Raw genomic sequence first — 14,411 nt, forward strand, 5'->3', positions numbered from 1 at the left:
ATCTTCTCTCTGAGATCTCTCAGCTGTTTTTTTCCAAGCCTTTGTAGTTCCTTGTGTGACTCAACCCACCTAAAATTCTTTAGTTAGGACCAAGAAAAACTATTTATATGTAATTGTAAATATGCAGTGAGATCATTAGTGAATATAGTTTCTGACTCTTGGTTTCCAGGATAATTTCCTATACCAGGACTGATTTCACAGAGTGCACCGAGAAGGCAAAACAATGCCAGCACTTTTGCATGAATGTTTGTATTGCTCTGCATTAAGGCACTAAAGTTTGCTCGTGTCTTACATTGGACAGTTTTACCATCAAATAGCTGTTTATAAAAGAAACTGAATTCATACCAAGCTGCATCAGACCTGATTCCCCTAACGTATACTTGAGTGTGAGGTAAAACCCCTAAATTCAGCCCTCAAGGAGAAATTCTCTGGGGGACACAACCTAGACCATCTACCACACCGCAGCACCCGGTTGCACACGTTGCTGTTACACCTGGGGTTTTCTTCACAAGAAGCGAGCGCTCAGCCTTGGCAAGTGTCAGGTCCTGCCTTTGCTATTGCACAAAGTCGTCGGTGGAGAGCTCGTACGAACAGCAGGAAGGTACGCTGTGTCTTTGGAGTACGTGTTCAAATCAGACTCACCTTCTGAGAAATGGGCTTTTTTTTGTACGTCGCCCTCTGAAATAGGCACGGATCTCTGCATGGTGGGAAAGCTCCCTACCTCTCAGGAGCAGGGACACACAGGAGAAGCGAGATCCCGACGTCCCAAGTGAGGTCGCTCAGTCTCTCGCTGCGAGGAGCGGAGGGGCGTTTCTTAGCTGACTGCCTTATTTTGGATGCCGGCCACAGAGTGAGTCCTTCCCCGTACCGTGGCTATTCGCTTGCTACTCAGGAGAAATAAAATGATAGAGTATGAGATACATTTCTTTTCTGATGGCCTATTACCAACAGTTCTTCCCTTCATTCACTTCTCAACCACCGACACAAAATTTGCTCTGATGGGGGAAGGAGCAGTGCTGGGGCTGAACCCCGCAGCCACAGCGTTCCAGGCTGCACTGCAGTATGAAAAACAAATTTACCCAGCTAGAAGAAGGAGAAAAAAATGGTTTAAATATGAATTTTAAACCTTGCACCTGGTGCAGAAAAAATTGAAACTTATGCTCATTAGGCACTGAAATATGATTTTGGCAAAGGACAGGCATTCAGAACAATTCCTAGCATTTGGAATATAAAAATTACATTTTTGGGGAAACAAAATAGAGACAAATATTAATATTTTAATTATTAATTAATATTTTAATTGTGAATATTTTCTGCTAAAATTCAATTGAAGATTTCCAGGTCTTCAAAATACAGTGTTCATTATTTTCATATTTTTCTCCATAGTTTTGTAAAGAATCAGCATTTGAAAACCATGTAATTTTCTTTCTCTCATATTTTCTGTGCTTTTTGGCTTTATTGCAAATACTTAAAACATAACTTGTCTCTTTTCACAGTAGTTGTGACCCGTACTATGAAGCTGAACGTTTCGAAGAGTTGATATTGAAATGAGAACTTACATCTCTGTGAGAAACTAATCTCCCTCTTATGCATCGCCGACAAAATTAGCAGTTAAGATACATTCACCTGTTTACGCCTGTGTGTGTAGGACTCAGTGGAAAGCTAGCGAGTAAATCCAGTTTACCTTTACGATAATTTGTTCTTTTCACGTGCCTTTGCCCTCGGCGTTGTTTTAGTTTCTATTAAATGCAAAAGCATCGCCATTCCCGGCATTTGTCATGACTGAAAATTCCTGGGGAGATTCCTCCTCGGGAGAGAACTGATTTTTCCTCCTTCGCTCCACCAGACCTTTCAGTTCCTCTAACTTTGGTAGCGGCATTTTCAGCCGGACGCGGGCCTCGGTGGGATTTGGAGGGGTTTACCCAGATCCCCGCCTTTCCCGGAGCCCCACTTCGCCCCCGTCGGCAGCGGGGCCCGACGAGGCGGGGGGCGGCGGGGGAACCCTGACCGGGGGGCGCGGGGGGACCCGGCACCGGCGGTGGGGCAGCACCCCGGCACGGTAAGCACCTGAAATGAAATGAAATGAAATGAAATGAAATGAAATGAAATGAAATGAAATGAAACGCAGCGGGAGAGGGGCTGCCTCTCTGGGCAAGCCCCCCCGCCGCGCCGCCGCTCCGCTCCTCCGCACCCCGCGGCCGCCGGCGGGTGCCTGCGCGGCCGGGGCGGGCGCCGGAGCTCCCCCCGCGCCTCCCGCCCCGCTGCTCCCGGGCAGCCCCGGCTGCACAAGGGGGCTCTCCCCGGCTCCCCCCACCCTGCCACCCGCCGGGCCCGGGGCCGGGGCTGAAACCCCCCGCCCCGGTGCCCACGGAGCCCCTCCGGCCCCGGCGCCTTTGCTGGAGGGAGCCGCGCTATAGGGAGGGATGGAGGCAGGGAAGGAGGTCAGGGAGGGGGGTGTCATCTCAGCCCAGCGCGGTCTCATCCCCCCTCACTCCTCCCACCAATGAGTGGTGCCTCTTAACCCCCGGGAACCTCCCTCCCGCCAAGCACTGCTCCACTTTGCAGAACACGAGTTGATGAGAAAAAAAATAATTCCCGGCCGCGGCCAGCCATGAGCTGTTTGGATGTTATGTACCAAGTCTACGGTCCTCCCCAGCCCTACTTTGCAGCAGCCTACAGCCCTTATCACCAGGTACGTGCGGGGGGCAGCGGTGAAGAGGCAGAGGGTGGGAGGGGTGTCGTCTGGAGGATGGCCGTCTGGGGCCTTACCAAAAGGAAAAAGGGAAAAGGAGAAGGGGAGGGGAAAGGGGGGGGGGAGATCTGGGAGCCTGCGATGGTGAGCGGAGCAGAACCGCATCCCACCTTGGCGCGGGGCTCGGCAGGGTACGTACCCCGGCGGCGACGGAGGGGCTGCGGGCTGCCTTAGGAGCGAGAGCGCGGTTTTAACCCTGCGACGGCTTCTTAGGGACTTTTTTCTTTTTTTTTTTCTTTTTTTTTTCTTTTGCCGGGACGGGCTCCACCCGAGTGCGGCGGCTCGGGCAGCGATGCCCGCGGCTTGTGGGGGCCGGCCGGGAGCGGCGAGGGAGGGGAGGGCTGCCCGGCGCATCGCTCGCCCCCTGCGCGCCGGCATCCCGGCCGCCGCCGCGGGAGCCACTTCGGGCAGATATTTTACCAGCCGCCTTAGAGCTCCGGAGTCACCCTCGGGAAGTGGGGGAGGCGAGAGTGCCGGGAGGCTGCGGGGTTTCCGCAGTTTCCCAGTGGGGGAGGAAGCTCCGGCCCCGAGGGGGCAAGGCTGCCGTGCGGCAGGGCTGCGGGGATGCTCCCCGCTCCCGGGGCCCGCTCGGCGGCGGCACTCCGGCCCATCCCCCGGCCCCACCGGGCTCCCGGCGACGGCCGTCGCCTGCGAGACCCGCCGGTGTTGCGTGACCGGGAGCCACGTCTCGCCGCCGCGCTGCGCGCAGCTCCGCCTGGGCTCTCGCGGGTATCGATTAAGCCACGGATTTCGGTAGAAGGATCCCGCCGGCCGCGGGGATTTTTCGCGGCACGCACAGCCCGTCGTGCGCGGGGAACTGCCCGTCCCGGGACGCGCACTGTCCCGCGTGGGTCGGGGCTCGTTTCCCTGGGCTGCACCTGCTGCTGCACACCGCTTTCTCCTTCGCCCTCTGGTTTTCTCCTTTTTTCCTCCCCCTTTTTCTTTCCAGAAACGAATTCCTTCCTCCCCCAGCAAAACGAAAAAGGGGATGGATAGAGACGGCGGCTCCCCCGACCCGGGGCGGGAGGCAGCCCCCGCCGTGCAGGGCCGGTGCCGGGGCGAGCGGCCCCGCTCCGCGCAGCCCCCGTGGCTCCGCGCAGCCCCCGTCGTAGCGGCCCGGGTGCCACCTCCAGCGCCTGGCAGCGGGTCCGGAATACCTGTTACAAATAGCAAATGATGTCTTCCCCCACCTTGCCTTCCCCCCACCAACAACCCACCCACCCCCACCCCCCCCGCCCCCCGCGCACGGCTTCGTGACATTATTTAGGGGGGATGATCATTACCTCAATGGCCGAGCCGGGAGCCAAGTGGAAAGGCGGTCGTCACGAAGGAGTGACATTATTAAATATCTCGTGTGTCTTGGCCCAGGGGTCTGACCCGTCCCCTCGGTGCTTCCCCCGCCGCCCGCCCCACGGCTCTGCCCTCAGCGGCCAAGCCCGGGCTCCGCGTCCCATCGCTTATTTCTAAGAAACTCCCAGCAGCTGCGGACACGCTAACGCGGATAAAGAGAAGATGGGAAACATCCAGCAAACTTCTCCACGCCCGCTGTTTTCCCACCCAGAGGAATCCAGTAAAAACAGTCCAATCTTGTAGGAAATACCTGGAGCTTCTTGCTAGCCAGAGAAATGCTTTTTTTGCCCCGATATGTGTTTGAGGCTGCCAGTTTATTTTTTTTCCTCTTCCCCCTCCTCGCCGCTGTGGGTTACAGATTTTTGCGGCATCTTTGGGGCAGATTTTGCCAGCAGTCACATTTGTGCCAGCCGGGGACCCAGGGGCGCTCGCTTTCCCCCCGGTGCCGGCGCTGCACCGTGGGTGCGCGGCCGTCGCCTGCCCACGCCCCCCGCCTCGCCCCCCGCATCCCAGCCACTTGGCGGCCGCTGTCCCCCCGGGAGCCTGCCTGCAAAGTGCCTTCTTGTGCGCGACGTCGTGCGGGGGACCCGCGTGTGTAACCCCCCGCCCGGCGGCGCCTGGCCCGCAGGGAGGCTGTCTTGCTCCATCCCGCTCGGCATCTCTCGGTTTCGCGTCCCCAGCCCTATTTGCAGCCCCTTCGCTGCCTCCCCGGGGTAGGGCAGAAATGCAGCTACGGGGTGGAGGGTGCTGCTGGAGCCCCCCTCTCTGGGGGGTCAGACTTTTGCATCCTCTCGGAAAGACCGCAGGAGCGGGCTCGGCGCTGGATCCCGGCTGGCACAGGGAGGGAGCGCACCTTGCTGCGCTGCGCTGCGTGACCGGCTCTGTTTTTTTTCCTTCCTGCCCCCCCGCTTTCCTCCAGAAACTCGCCTTTTACTCCAAAATGCAAGAACCCCCGGAGAGCGGCAGCAGCGCCAGCGCCAGCAGCTCCTTCTCCAGCCACCCCGCGGCCAGCATCAAGGAGGAGGACTGCAGCCCCGAGAAGGAGCGACCCCCCGAGGCCGAGTACATCAACTCCCGCTGCGTCCTCTTCACCTACTTCCAGGGGGACATCAGCGCCGTGGTGGACGAGCACTTCAGCCGGGCGCTCAGCCAGCCCAGCAGCTTCTCGCTCGGCAGCGCGAAGGCGGCGCGGAACGCCGGCTCCTGGCGGGGTGAGCGCGCAGCGCGGTGGGGCGCGGTGGGGCGCGCAGGGCGGCAGAGCCCCCCCCCCGGCCGCGGGTGCCCGACGGGCAGCCCCTGGGAGCCCGCTGTCCCGGCAGGGAGCCGCGGGCGGCTTGACTCTTTTAGGGGAAAAAAGCAAAGAAAAACCCCTTCTGTTCACGCCGTGCTTCCCCCTGCCCCTGCCAAGGGAGGCCGTCGGGGAGACTGAGTCGCCTTTACAGCGCAGGCAATTTACCTGGCGGGGGCTGCAACCAAACGAGGCATGGAGGGACCCCCTCACTGTGGCTGTGGCAAGCGCCTCCCCTGATGACCCTGCCAGGGCAGCTTAGCGCGGTGGTAATCGAACATGGGAACAAAGCAAAAAGCAAATGTGGGAACCATCTCACCAGCTTCCCACCACCAAAAAACAGATTGTGTGTGTCCCCGTATCTTGCCCGACAGGTATCACCACCCTGGCTGCTGCTGGAGCAGAGACAAGGACCCTAAATTTCTGAAAATGAGGGCTTTCAGACCTGCCCATGGTGGTGGCCCTGTGCCGGCAAGGCCGAGGCCATGGCTGGTGTGCAGCTCTTCACAGCCATGCCCGATTCACCCTGGACAGGCCCATGGGGGTACCTGGGGCAGAGCGGAATAGCCTTCCCCACCCTCCACCCACCGGAGAGTTAGGGCAGGCACTTGTTTTGAGGTGGTTTTGCAGACTCTCCCTCACAGGGCCACCCGCTCAGCCAAGAGCTGGTTTCCCAGCCCCTCCATGAATCGCTGTCGGTAGTTTCTAAGAATGAAATAGTAGTTTAAATATTTCACGTGCGAAAGGTATTCAGTGCTGGAATTGATGGCAGGAGAGGAGAGTTCTTTGCTCTTCATGAACCGCTTCCCTTTCTCCTGAGTATGCCAGGGCGCAGAACTGACGTACCTCCCTGGCAAACATGTATCAGGAGCATGTTTTTATTTGTCTCAGGAACACTGTGCATTCCCAATTAATACTGCTTAATGTCTATCTCTGTGCTGTTAATAAGCACCAGTCCATCTCGCATGTAGCTTACCAGGCAAAGAAAATGCAGGGTCTTTGTCCTTTGCCCTGCCAATCCCAAAAGATCTGCAGAACGTTTCCCAAATATGTTAGCGATGTACCCAAGAAACAGGCGTAAGTCCAGTGTAATAGATGGGGGAATTGCCCCCAGATGTTTAGAGAATTCAAGCTGGCCCTTAGTCGTATCTCGTGCTGTTCCTGCCCATTTTGAAACTGCACTGAGGAAGCAGCCGCTTTCCTGGCAGGGTCAGGCATCCTCCGAGGTGCTGGGGAAAATGCTTAGACAGGGAGATTACTACAAAAACAAACAAGAAAAATCCAACTCTGGAAATTGCTGCGGTGCATAATAGCTCTGACTCAGTTTCCACTACTGAGGAAAAGAGATGTTTCCCTCACCTTAGGTAACAGCCTTTTCCCTAAATACATACTAAGAGAAACCTGGAGCAAACAGTTTCAGTTTCATGGGTAAGCCCTGGGCTAGGTGTGTTGAATGTTTAGCTGGAAAGGAATCTGTACTCGTTGGGAGCAATTTCTCGTGTTTGGCAGTCGTTTGGGGGATAAAGGGAATGCGAGGGCTGGTTTGGGGGGACCTGGGGAGGGGCAGAGCCCTAGGGAAAGGAGATCAGAGCTCGCTGGGTGTGCTCATTGCTGCCTTTCCTTTCTCTCCCGCTCCCTTCACCCAGATGGCTCCTTCCCGATGAGCCAGCGCAGCTTCCCACCGTCCTTCTGGAACAGCACGTACCAGCCCTCCTCGGTCCCAGCCACCCTGAGCAGCCCCCTGGCAGCTGCCGCCCACAGCGAGCTGCCCTTCGCCGCCGCCGCCGACCCCTACGCACCGGCCTCTCTGCACGGCCACCTGCACCAGGGCGGCCCCGAGCCCTGGCACCATGCCCACCACCACCACCACCACCACCACCACCACCCTTACATCGGGACACAGAGCACTGCCTACCCCCGCCCCGCCGCCATGCACGAGGTCTACGGGCCCCACTTTGACCCCCGCTACGGCTCGCTCCTGGTGCCCACCGCCTCCGTCCGCCCCCACCGCCTCACCCCCGCCTCCGTGCCCACGCCGGTCAGCCCCCCCTGCGAACTGGGCAAGAGCGAGGCGGGGACCGCCGCGGCCTGGACAACGCCGGGACCCTTCCCCAACGCGGCGGGGGATGTGGCACAGAGCCTCGGCCTCAATGTGGACGCAGGTAAAGAGCTGCCCTCGGCCCCTCCGGGTCCCCCTGGCTCAGCTGCACCCCTGCTCCCCGCCTCCCTCACACCGCCCATAGTAGTGGGGATGGACCCCCCATGGTGGGGTGGATGGGGTGCTGCTGTGGGGGAATAAATTGGGGGTGGAAGCCCCGTGGGAGACACCCGAGCTCTGCCCTGGGTGCCCTTCTTGGGGCTCTTAGGCCAGGCAGGCGAGGAAGGCGAGGGGGAGGATGGGACAGGGCAACACAACACCCCCCCATAACACCCTTTGAATTTCTGGCACCCTCAGACGTGCCCTGAGGGTGCTGGTCGCTTTGAAGTACTCTTGTCCTGGCCCTGGCCCGGCTCCTGCCCTGAGCAGCGAGAGCCGGGAGCAGGACGGAGCCGCCCCAAAGGTCACCGCTTGGCTCGCTCCGCGGGCAGGAGCGCCGGCCGCCGCAGCAGAGCAGGCCCGTTTCCAGACCCCGCGCAGGTTCATAAACTACCTCCTCTCCTTATTTATTTTTTTCTCCCAGTTTTTGAGAGGAAAGCACAATTGCATTTGCTGAGCAAAAAGCGCCATGGTTTTCCCCTGGTACTGATATCCTCTGCCTGGTGGGGTGCCTGGAAGTAAGGCTGTGTGGCCATAGCGGTGACACAGAGGTGACACAGGCATAGCCAGCAGTGGCGGTTCCCGAGTCAGTGGTTGAGGAGGCAAGGAAGGCCCGCTCTGGGGGCAGCTCTCCATGCTGAAGCTGGGTTATTGCAGCCACAAATGGCTCCTTACGGTGGCCTCACTTCAGGCAGGAGGGACGTGTGCCTGCCCGCGCTCTAGCTTGGGCTCTTCTCCTTGCTCCTTCTCCTGGGGCTCTGGGGAGCCCCTGCGTTAGACTGATTCTCTGATCTCAGCTGGCAGAAATGCAGTTTGTCTTTCTCTGTCCTTAAACGCCTGTACCTATTTTTCTTCTTCCCTTTTTTTCTTCTCTCCGTTCTCAGGTTTGCAGCCTCAGGATAAAAGCAAGGATCTATACTGGTTTTAGAGCTGTCCTTCACTCTTCTTCCCCTGGCTCTCCCCTGTAGATCTCTGCCTGTTAGACATGGTGGCATTCAGAGCTGAAATCGGGTCAGTTTGTAACAGCTTCTGATCTTGGTTTGCAGCTCGCCGTTACTCCTTCTGTGGTGGATCCCTTCTGAGCTGATGTGCTGACTCAAAGACTCCCAGATCCCCCCCTTGCCCTTTTCCAAGCCCACCGTGGCCCTGCAGCTCGGGGAAAGACAACGGGACTTAAAAGGACCTGGCATTGCAAGGACGGTACTTTAGACTTATTTCGGAGAGGAAAATCCTTCTGTTGCGAGAGGAGAGCCAAAGACGTTGAACTTCTATTTAAGCAGACCCCACACCCAGAACTGCAGTCAGACTGCTCTAAAAGAGTCAAATGACGTCGTGGATGGTGATGCAAAACCACTGGCCTTCGTACAGGCGGCAGAGGAAATTGTGGGGTTTTTTTTAGTGGTGTGAATATTTTTTTATGGCAGTGAAAATTATTTCTTGAATGCAAACATGGGAAAGCTACTTAGCAGTTTTGAACTGGATTTTACTTTACATTATAGAAAAGTAAAAGGAGAAGGAACTGGAACTCACGAACATTTTCGGACTATCAGGGAACTGGTCTGATTTTTCAGCTTTGTGGTTGTGAGTGGCAAGTGTTTGGCCAGGGCCAGCTGCCCTGGGCTTACAGAGATGCAGCTGTTCCATGCACAACTGCTCAAACCCCAGAAAGACGAAAACCAAGGTGGCACTTCTCAGAGTCTGGCACAACATTTGCATTGGATATGAAACGGTTGCTTGGTTGTGGTTTTTTTTTTTTTTTAAAAGAAACATTTTCTGGTGCAAGTAAAACCCTCTTAAAGCAGGGGGAGGAAGGAAACCCGTGAAGAACGGCTCACCCTCAACCCAACAGTCTTTAAGGAGAACACCAGAAGGAAAGGCACGTGATGGACAATAGGTCTGAGTTGCCTCTAACATTTCTCTTTGTCTACTCGTTGCTGTCATTTTGTCACTTTAATAGTTGTTTTGTTTTGTTTTGTTTTGTTTTGTTTTGTTTGAAAGGGGGAATAAGATATCTATTTAACAGTAGGAAAGCTGCATTAAAGGTATCTCCTTCTTTCACCCTGTGTGCTTTTATGAAAAATTAAAGCTAAATAAGAGAAATGAGGCAAACTGGAAACTTCAGGATGAAATAGGAAAAATACCTGTCGTGTGGATGAAGTGAGTTATTTTATTACTTTGCATTAAAGATAAATAGAAATCCTAAGAGTTGAAAATATTTTCTTAGTGGGTAAAGAATATGGTGATAAATACAAAAGATAAGAAAATGCAAGATTGTTGCAGTGCTACAATCGTTTAGTGTACGGTGTATCTGTAAGATGAGTTAAAGTAAGGGGGCTGCTCTATAATGACAGATTTTTCTTCATGAAGCTGATAGAAGAGGGAACTGTAGCATTTAGCATTGCTATTGCACTGGTAAATTAAAATGCTATTACAGGGTGATGAATAATTAACCAAACAGTGTAGAAATGGCAATTTCCCCCTACACTTAAAAGCTGACTTTTTTACAGGCAAAACATCTGATCCCAACACTACCGTGTTTTGGTTTTTTTTCTGTTTTTTCTTAATGTAATGTCTTCAAAGGCTGACAAAGTTCAATGCATGTAAGAGGAAAGTCCTAACATTACCCCTCTGACACTAGGAGAAACAGCAGAAAATGGACTTTTGTGCTGTGATGAGAGTTTTTACCTTCCGACACTCTCACGTAATCTGGCATAATGTTCACTACATCTCAGAAATGGAGTTATGAATAACCTAGACTTGCTTCTCCTAGGTCTCTGCTCGGCAATAACTCCATTTCTGGGAAAGAATAGGAATCCTAATAGTAGGAGTATGATAAGCATCCCCGGTCAGAGCTCGGCAAGTGGCAGGAGGTGACTTGCCGTGATTCCTTCAGCCAGACGTACCCCTGAGCATTTTGCCCTCAGCCTCCAATTAGCCAGAGCCCAGACGAGCTGTAAAGGGCAAGGGAAGGACTCCAGAATTTATATTACCGGTTAAACCAAAAATGTTCTGAGGCATCTATCAAGAAAGAAGGCAGCAGCACTTTGCAGGAGAAAAGTAATTAAAAATGGCATTTAACTTTATTGCTGCAGAGGCTTGGAGGTAACAGGATCATTCTGTGAGCATTTGTCTGTGGGATTTTAAGGCTGTTTTTAAAGGTTTTTTACAAAAAGATTAATCTGGCTCTGTCATTGGTTGTGCTTCACCACAATTGTTCCCCCCCCCCGCAATTCATAATGAGGAGGGCTGGGCAATACAGCCCAAATACATTTGGAAATATTCATCTAAGCACAAACCGGTCATTTACTTCATTGGCATTTACAATTCATTTTGACTATGAACGTTTTCAAGCATGAGAATTTATGCAATGAATACATGAATATTGGTTTCGACATTTGTTCTCCAGGTACTCTTTTTTATTGTTGTATTGTGAAAGCATCCAAACGCCAAAGTCAAGATTGTGGATCAAGGTGTTAAATGTGCAAACAACTTCTTAAAAACGCTCCTACTCTGGATGGACTGCAGTCTGAAAGCACACGTGCCTTATTTCAGCTAATCCTTGCAGAGTTTTGCTCACTCTCTGTTATTCTGACTCCAGGGCGACTGCTCACAGCACCTACCTTTAAGGCTTGGGCATGAGTCTTTGCAGGACTGGAGCCACAGCTCCTAATCCAGTGCAAATAACCTCGGTGCCATTTCGCAAGTCTATTTTATTCCTCTCTGCATCATAGGTTATTACTTGCTTAATCATGAACGCTTGCAGGAAATCTGGAAATACAAAAGAAACCCTTCTTATATGTTATGTGCGTCTTATCCGGCACGTGCTTGTCACACACCAAAAGAGCAGGGCTGTGAGTCCCCAGTCCTGCAGCCTGAAGAGCAGATCTTCCTGCTGCCCCTTTCCAGGTGTCGTGCAGAGGTTAGCACCGGCTTGTGCTCTCTAGCTACCCACCTGACAAACAGACTAGCCCGGCTGGGACAGATGAACAAACACAGCTCCCGACCCGTTCGTGCAGAATCCAGGGAAGGAGGCGGAGGGACGGGATCTGCTGCAGAGCATGGCAGTACTGGGCATAGCGAGAGTGTCTGCTGCTGCCCAGTGAGAGCAATTTGCAGGAGTTTGCAAAGTGAGCTCCGGGCATATTCACTGCAGACATTTATCTCCCGTTCTGAAAATAACTGAAAATTAGCAAACCACGAAGGAATACCATTTTAATGAACTCTGAGGTTAACAGTGATCTGTCAAGGGAAGGATGGAAGTGGGGATGGGACGTAGTATTGTGGTCGCAGTCTCCACTTTATTGTAATGAGGGTTTTGCTTCAGTATAGCTGCAGTTGCAAGAATGCGGCTCAGAGCTCTTAGACACAAATATATGTGCCCCTGCACTTACAGCCTAATGTGGGAGAGCTTTAGGGCAACGCTGCTTACTTCTCACCTCCTTTTCCAGTGGGTTTTCCATAGGAGCCCCCAGCAGAGGAGGAGGCCGGGAGGAGAGAGAGGGTGAAAGAGAGTCTGAGTAATCCCCTGTGCCTCCCCTGGACTGTGCCCTGCCCGTCTCTGGGGAAATCTATCTGCCCTGTCTACTCCTTGGGTCAGGAGGGACTGCCGTCCCTTCTCGCCTTCCCTTTGAAGTCCTATTTAGGTTCATGATAAGCTCTAGCGAGGGCTTAAAGTTGGTGCCTTCCTAGAAGGGAGGAAAAAGCTGCTGGTGGCTTCGGATGCACCGGGATTCTCTGACTGCCAGTTCTCGTGCATCTTTTTCTGGGCAAGTGTTGTAATTAACGTGCCCTTTCAATTACAGAAGGGCGAGCCAGCTCCTCTGGGGGATTGTGGTGTCCTGGCTGGCTTCCCTGGCCTGCCACCCAGAGGAGCAGTTGCAGCAGGGGAAGGAGAGGGAGACGTTGTGATTATTTGGAGGAGGGAGGTATTGATTTTGTAGGCTAGGCAATTTTGCATAGGGAAATAGGAATAGGGGATTGTTAAAAGAAAAATTAAAAAGGAAAAAAGAAAAAGGAAAAGGAAAAGGAAAATAAAAATTAAAAGAAAAAGAAAAAGAAAAAAAAAAAGAAAAAGAAAAAGGAAAAAAGGAAAAAAAAAGAAAAAGCTGTACTTCAGTCAGCCCCAAAGCTTTGGGGCCACAGCCTTGGGAACTGTATTGTTAATTTAGTTCCCAGCACGGTAAGACTCTTCTCTAAACTGACTGTACTGACAAGCAGCTCAGGCTAGCAGAGTCCCCCTGTTCACGTCCATCTCTAATCATACAGGAGGAGTTACCTTTGCAGTGCACCTTCTACTGTCTCCCTTAGCCAGGCATAATATGAGAATAATGTGCACCAAACCTGTGAGCGCAAATTGTAACGGAGAGGCACAGGGGTGCCATGTCCACCTCCTCCTGCCCTCTCTGCATCAGGTCCTGCAGGAGAAGGGGAAGGTGCTGGAGGAGCCCGTGCAGGGGTGCAGAGTGCAGAGGTGCAGGGGTGCAGGGTTGCGCACCCCTGGGCCCCACGCTCATGCACGAGCACCCCCCTTTTGCTGTGCTCGGCTGCAGCCCACAAAAACACAGGCTGAATGAGGACTGGAGCGTTTCTTTAGGGATGTGTCAGTTGCCTATTTACATTCATGGTAAAGGCAGAATAAATACCAAACAGGAGAGCTGTTCCATTAGGAGATGTAATACCATGCTGGATAGTACTGAGGGTGCCCCATCTCCCCCCTGCATGGCACATTTCCTCCTGCCCCACCTGGCCCAGGTATGGCTGCAAGGCACCTTCCTTGTTCATCACACCTCCCCTGACTTCTTCACTTCTCCTCTCCTCCACTTCTGGCCCCAGCCCTGACTCTGCATCTCATCCCCTCTCTGTTCTCCTGCCTCACCCAGGCCCTGCCCTCCTGCACTTACTACTCTGGCCCCACGCTGCAGCAATGAGGAGCAAAGGAACGGCGTTAGGAGGGACACAAACTTTCATATCAATGCTGTTTACATGGAGTTGCAGCATCAGTATTTCTATGATAAACAGAATTGGACATAGACCATCTCCAGAAGAGCCAGCACACTGGTCTCAATCCTGCACCACCCCTGTGGTAGGAACCAAGCCCTAATGCCCGATCCAGTGGAACAACCCTTTTTTTCCACAAGCCGAGTCCTAAAGAGCTACGACAGCCCCAGTTGCGCACAGACACAAATGATTATTCTCTCTTGACAGACCTGCACAGCTCCCTCCTTGTATTTAACTGCAGTCCCAGTGAGCTGGATCAGGAAAGAGACACTTGATAGCTGCTGTTTCCGTGGTTGAAATATTTGTGAAGTTAGCGCATAATCTGAAAGCAGAAGCTAATAAATTATAGGGTGCTAATTGGGGCCGGAGTGGAGCCGTCAATCATATTATCCTAAACACACAGAGACCCTCATAACCTAAAAAGGCAAGAGAGCCTCCAGGAACAGCTCCCAGTTGTCACTAGCCATGACCTCCGCTTCAGTGAGAGTACAGAGAGTCAAGGCAGAGAGTTTATTCTGCTAAGAAAATGCAAATCCTGTGTTTAAGAGGGCACTTGTATTTGGTTTTGTTTGCCCTCTTTGGAAGTGTATTTCCCAGGGTACTTTATTGTTTTGCGTTGCCACTTAACTTGCCAATCTTGCAATTTTAAAAAAATGTGTAAATCAGATGATAAAAATTTGCAATTTTTATGTTTGCATAGTCCTTAGAGTAACAGTCATAGGTTTTTAGTCACAGTACAACCTCTTTGCATATAGGCCTGTCCTCTA

At 53.2% G+C, this 14,411-nt stretch overlaps 1 protein-coding gene across 2 annotated transcripts; it reads left to right on the plus strand.

Moving 5' to 3' along the window:
- Positions 1 to 2,611: 2,611 nt before the first annotated feature.
- On the plus strand, positions 2,612 to 8,747 carry VGLL2 (vestigial like family member 2). Of its 2 annotated transcripts, XM_075148083.1 has the most exons (4): positions 2,612 to 2,692; positions 5,022 to 5,313; positions 7,037 to 7,552; positions 8,694 to 8,747. In XM_075148083.1, exons 1-4 carry the CDS (start codon positions 2,612 to 2,614, stop codon positions 8,732 to 8,734), a joined length of 930 nt encoding a protein of 309 aa, XP_075004184.1. In that variant the 3' UTR covers positions 8,735 to 8,747. The 2 variants fall into 2 exon arrangements, with proteins under 2 accessions (XP_075004184.1, XP_075004185.1); XM_075148084.1 differs by lacking the exon at positions 7,037 to 7,552.
- Positions 8,748 to 14,411: the final 5,664 nt, after the last annotated feature.

The sequence above is a fragment of the Calonectris borealis genome, chromosome 3 (genome assembly GCF_964195595.1).
Source record: "Calonectris borealis chromosome 3, bCalBor7.hap1.2, whole genome shotgun sequence".
Taxonomy (NCBI): Eukaryota; Metazoa; Chordata; class Aves; order Procellariiformes; family Procellariidae; genus Calonectris; species Calonectris borealis.

Coding starts and splice junctions, on each gene's coding strand:
- VGLL2 (XM_075148083.1), top strand. CDS start 2,612: ATGAGCTGTTTGGATGTTATGTACCAAGTCTACGGTCCTCCCCAGCCC. Junction 2,693..5,021: donor CCTACAGCCCTTATCACCAG/GTACGTGCGGGG, acceptor GCTTTCCTCCAG/AAACTCGCCTTTTACTCCAA. Junction 7,553..8,693: donor CGGCCTCAATGTGGACGCAG/GTAAAGAGCTGC, acceptor CTTGGTTTGCAG/CTCGCCGTTACTCCTTCTGT.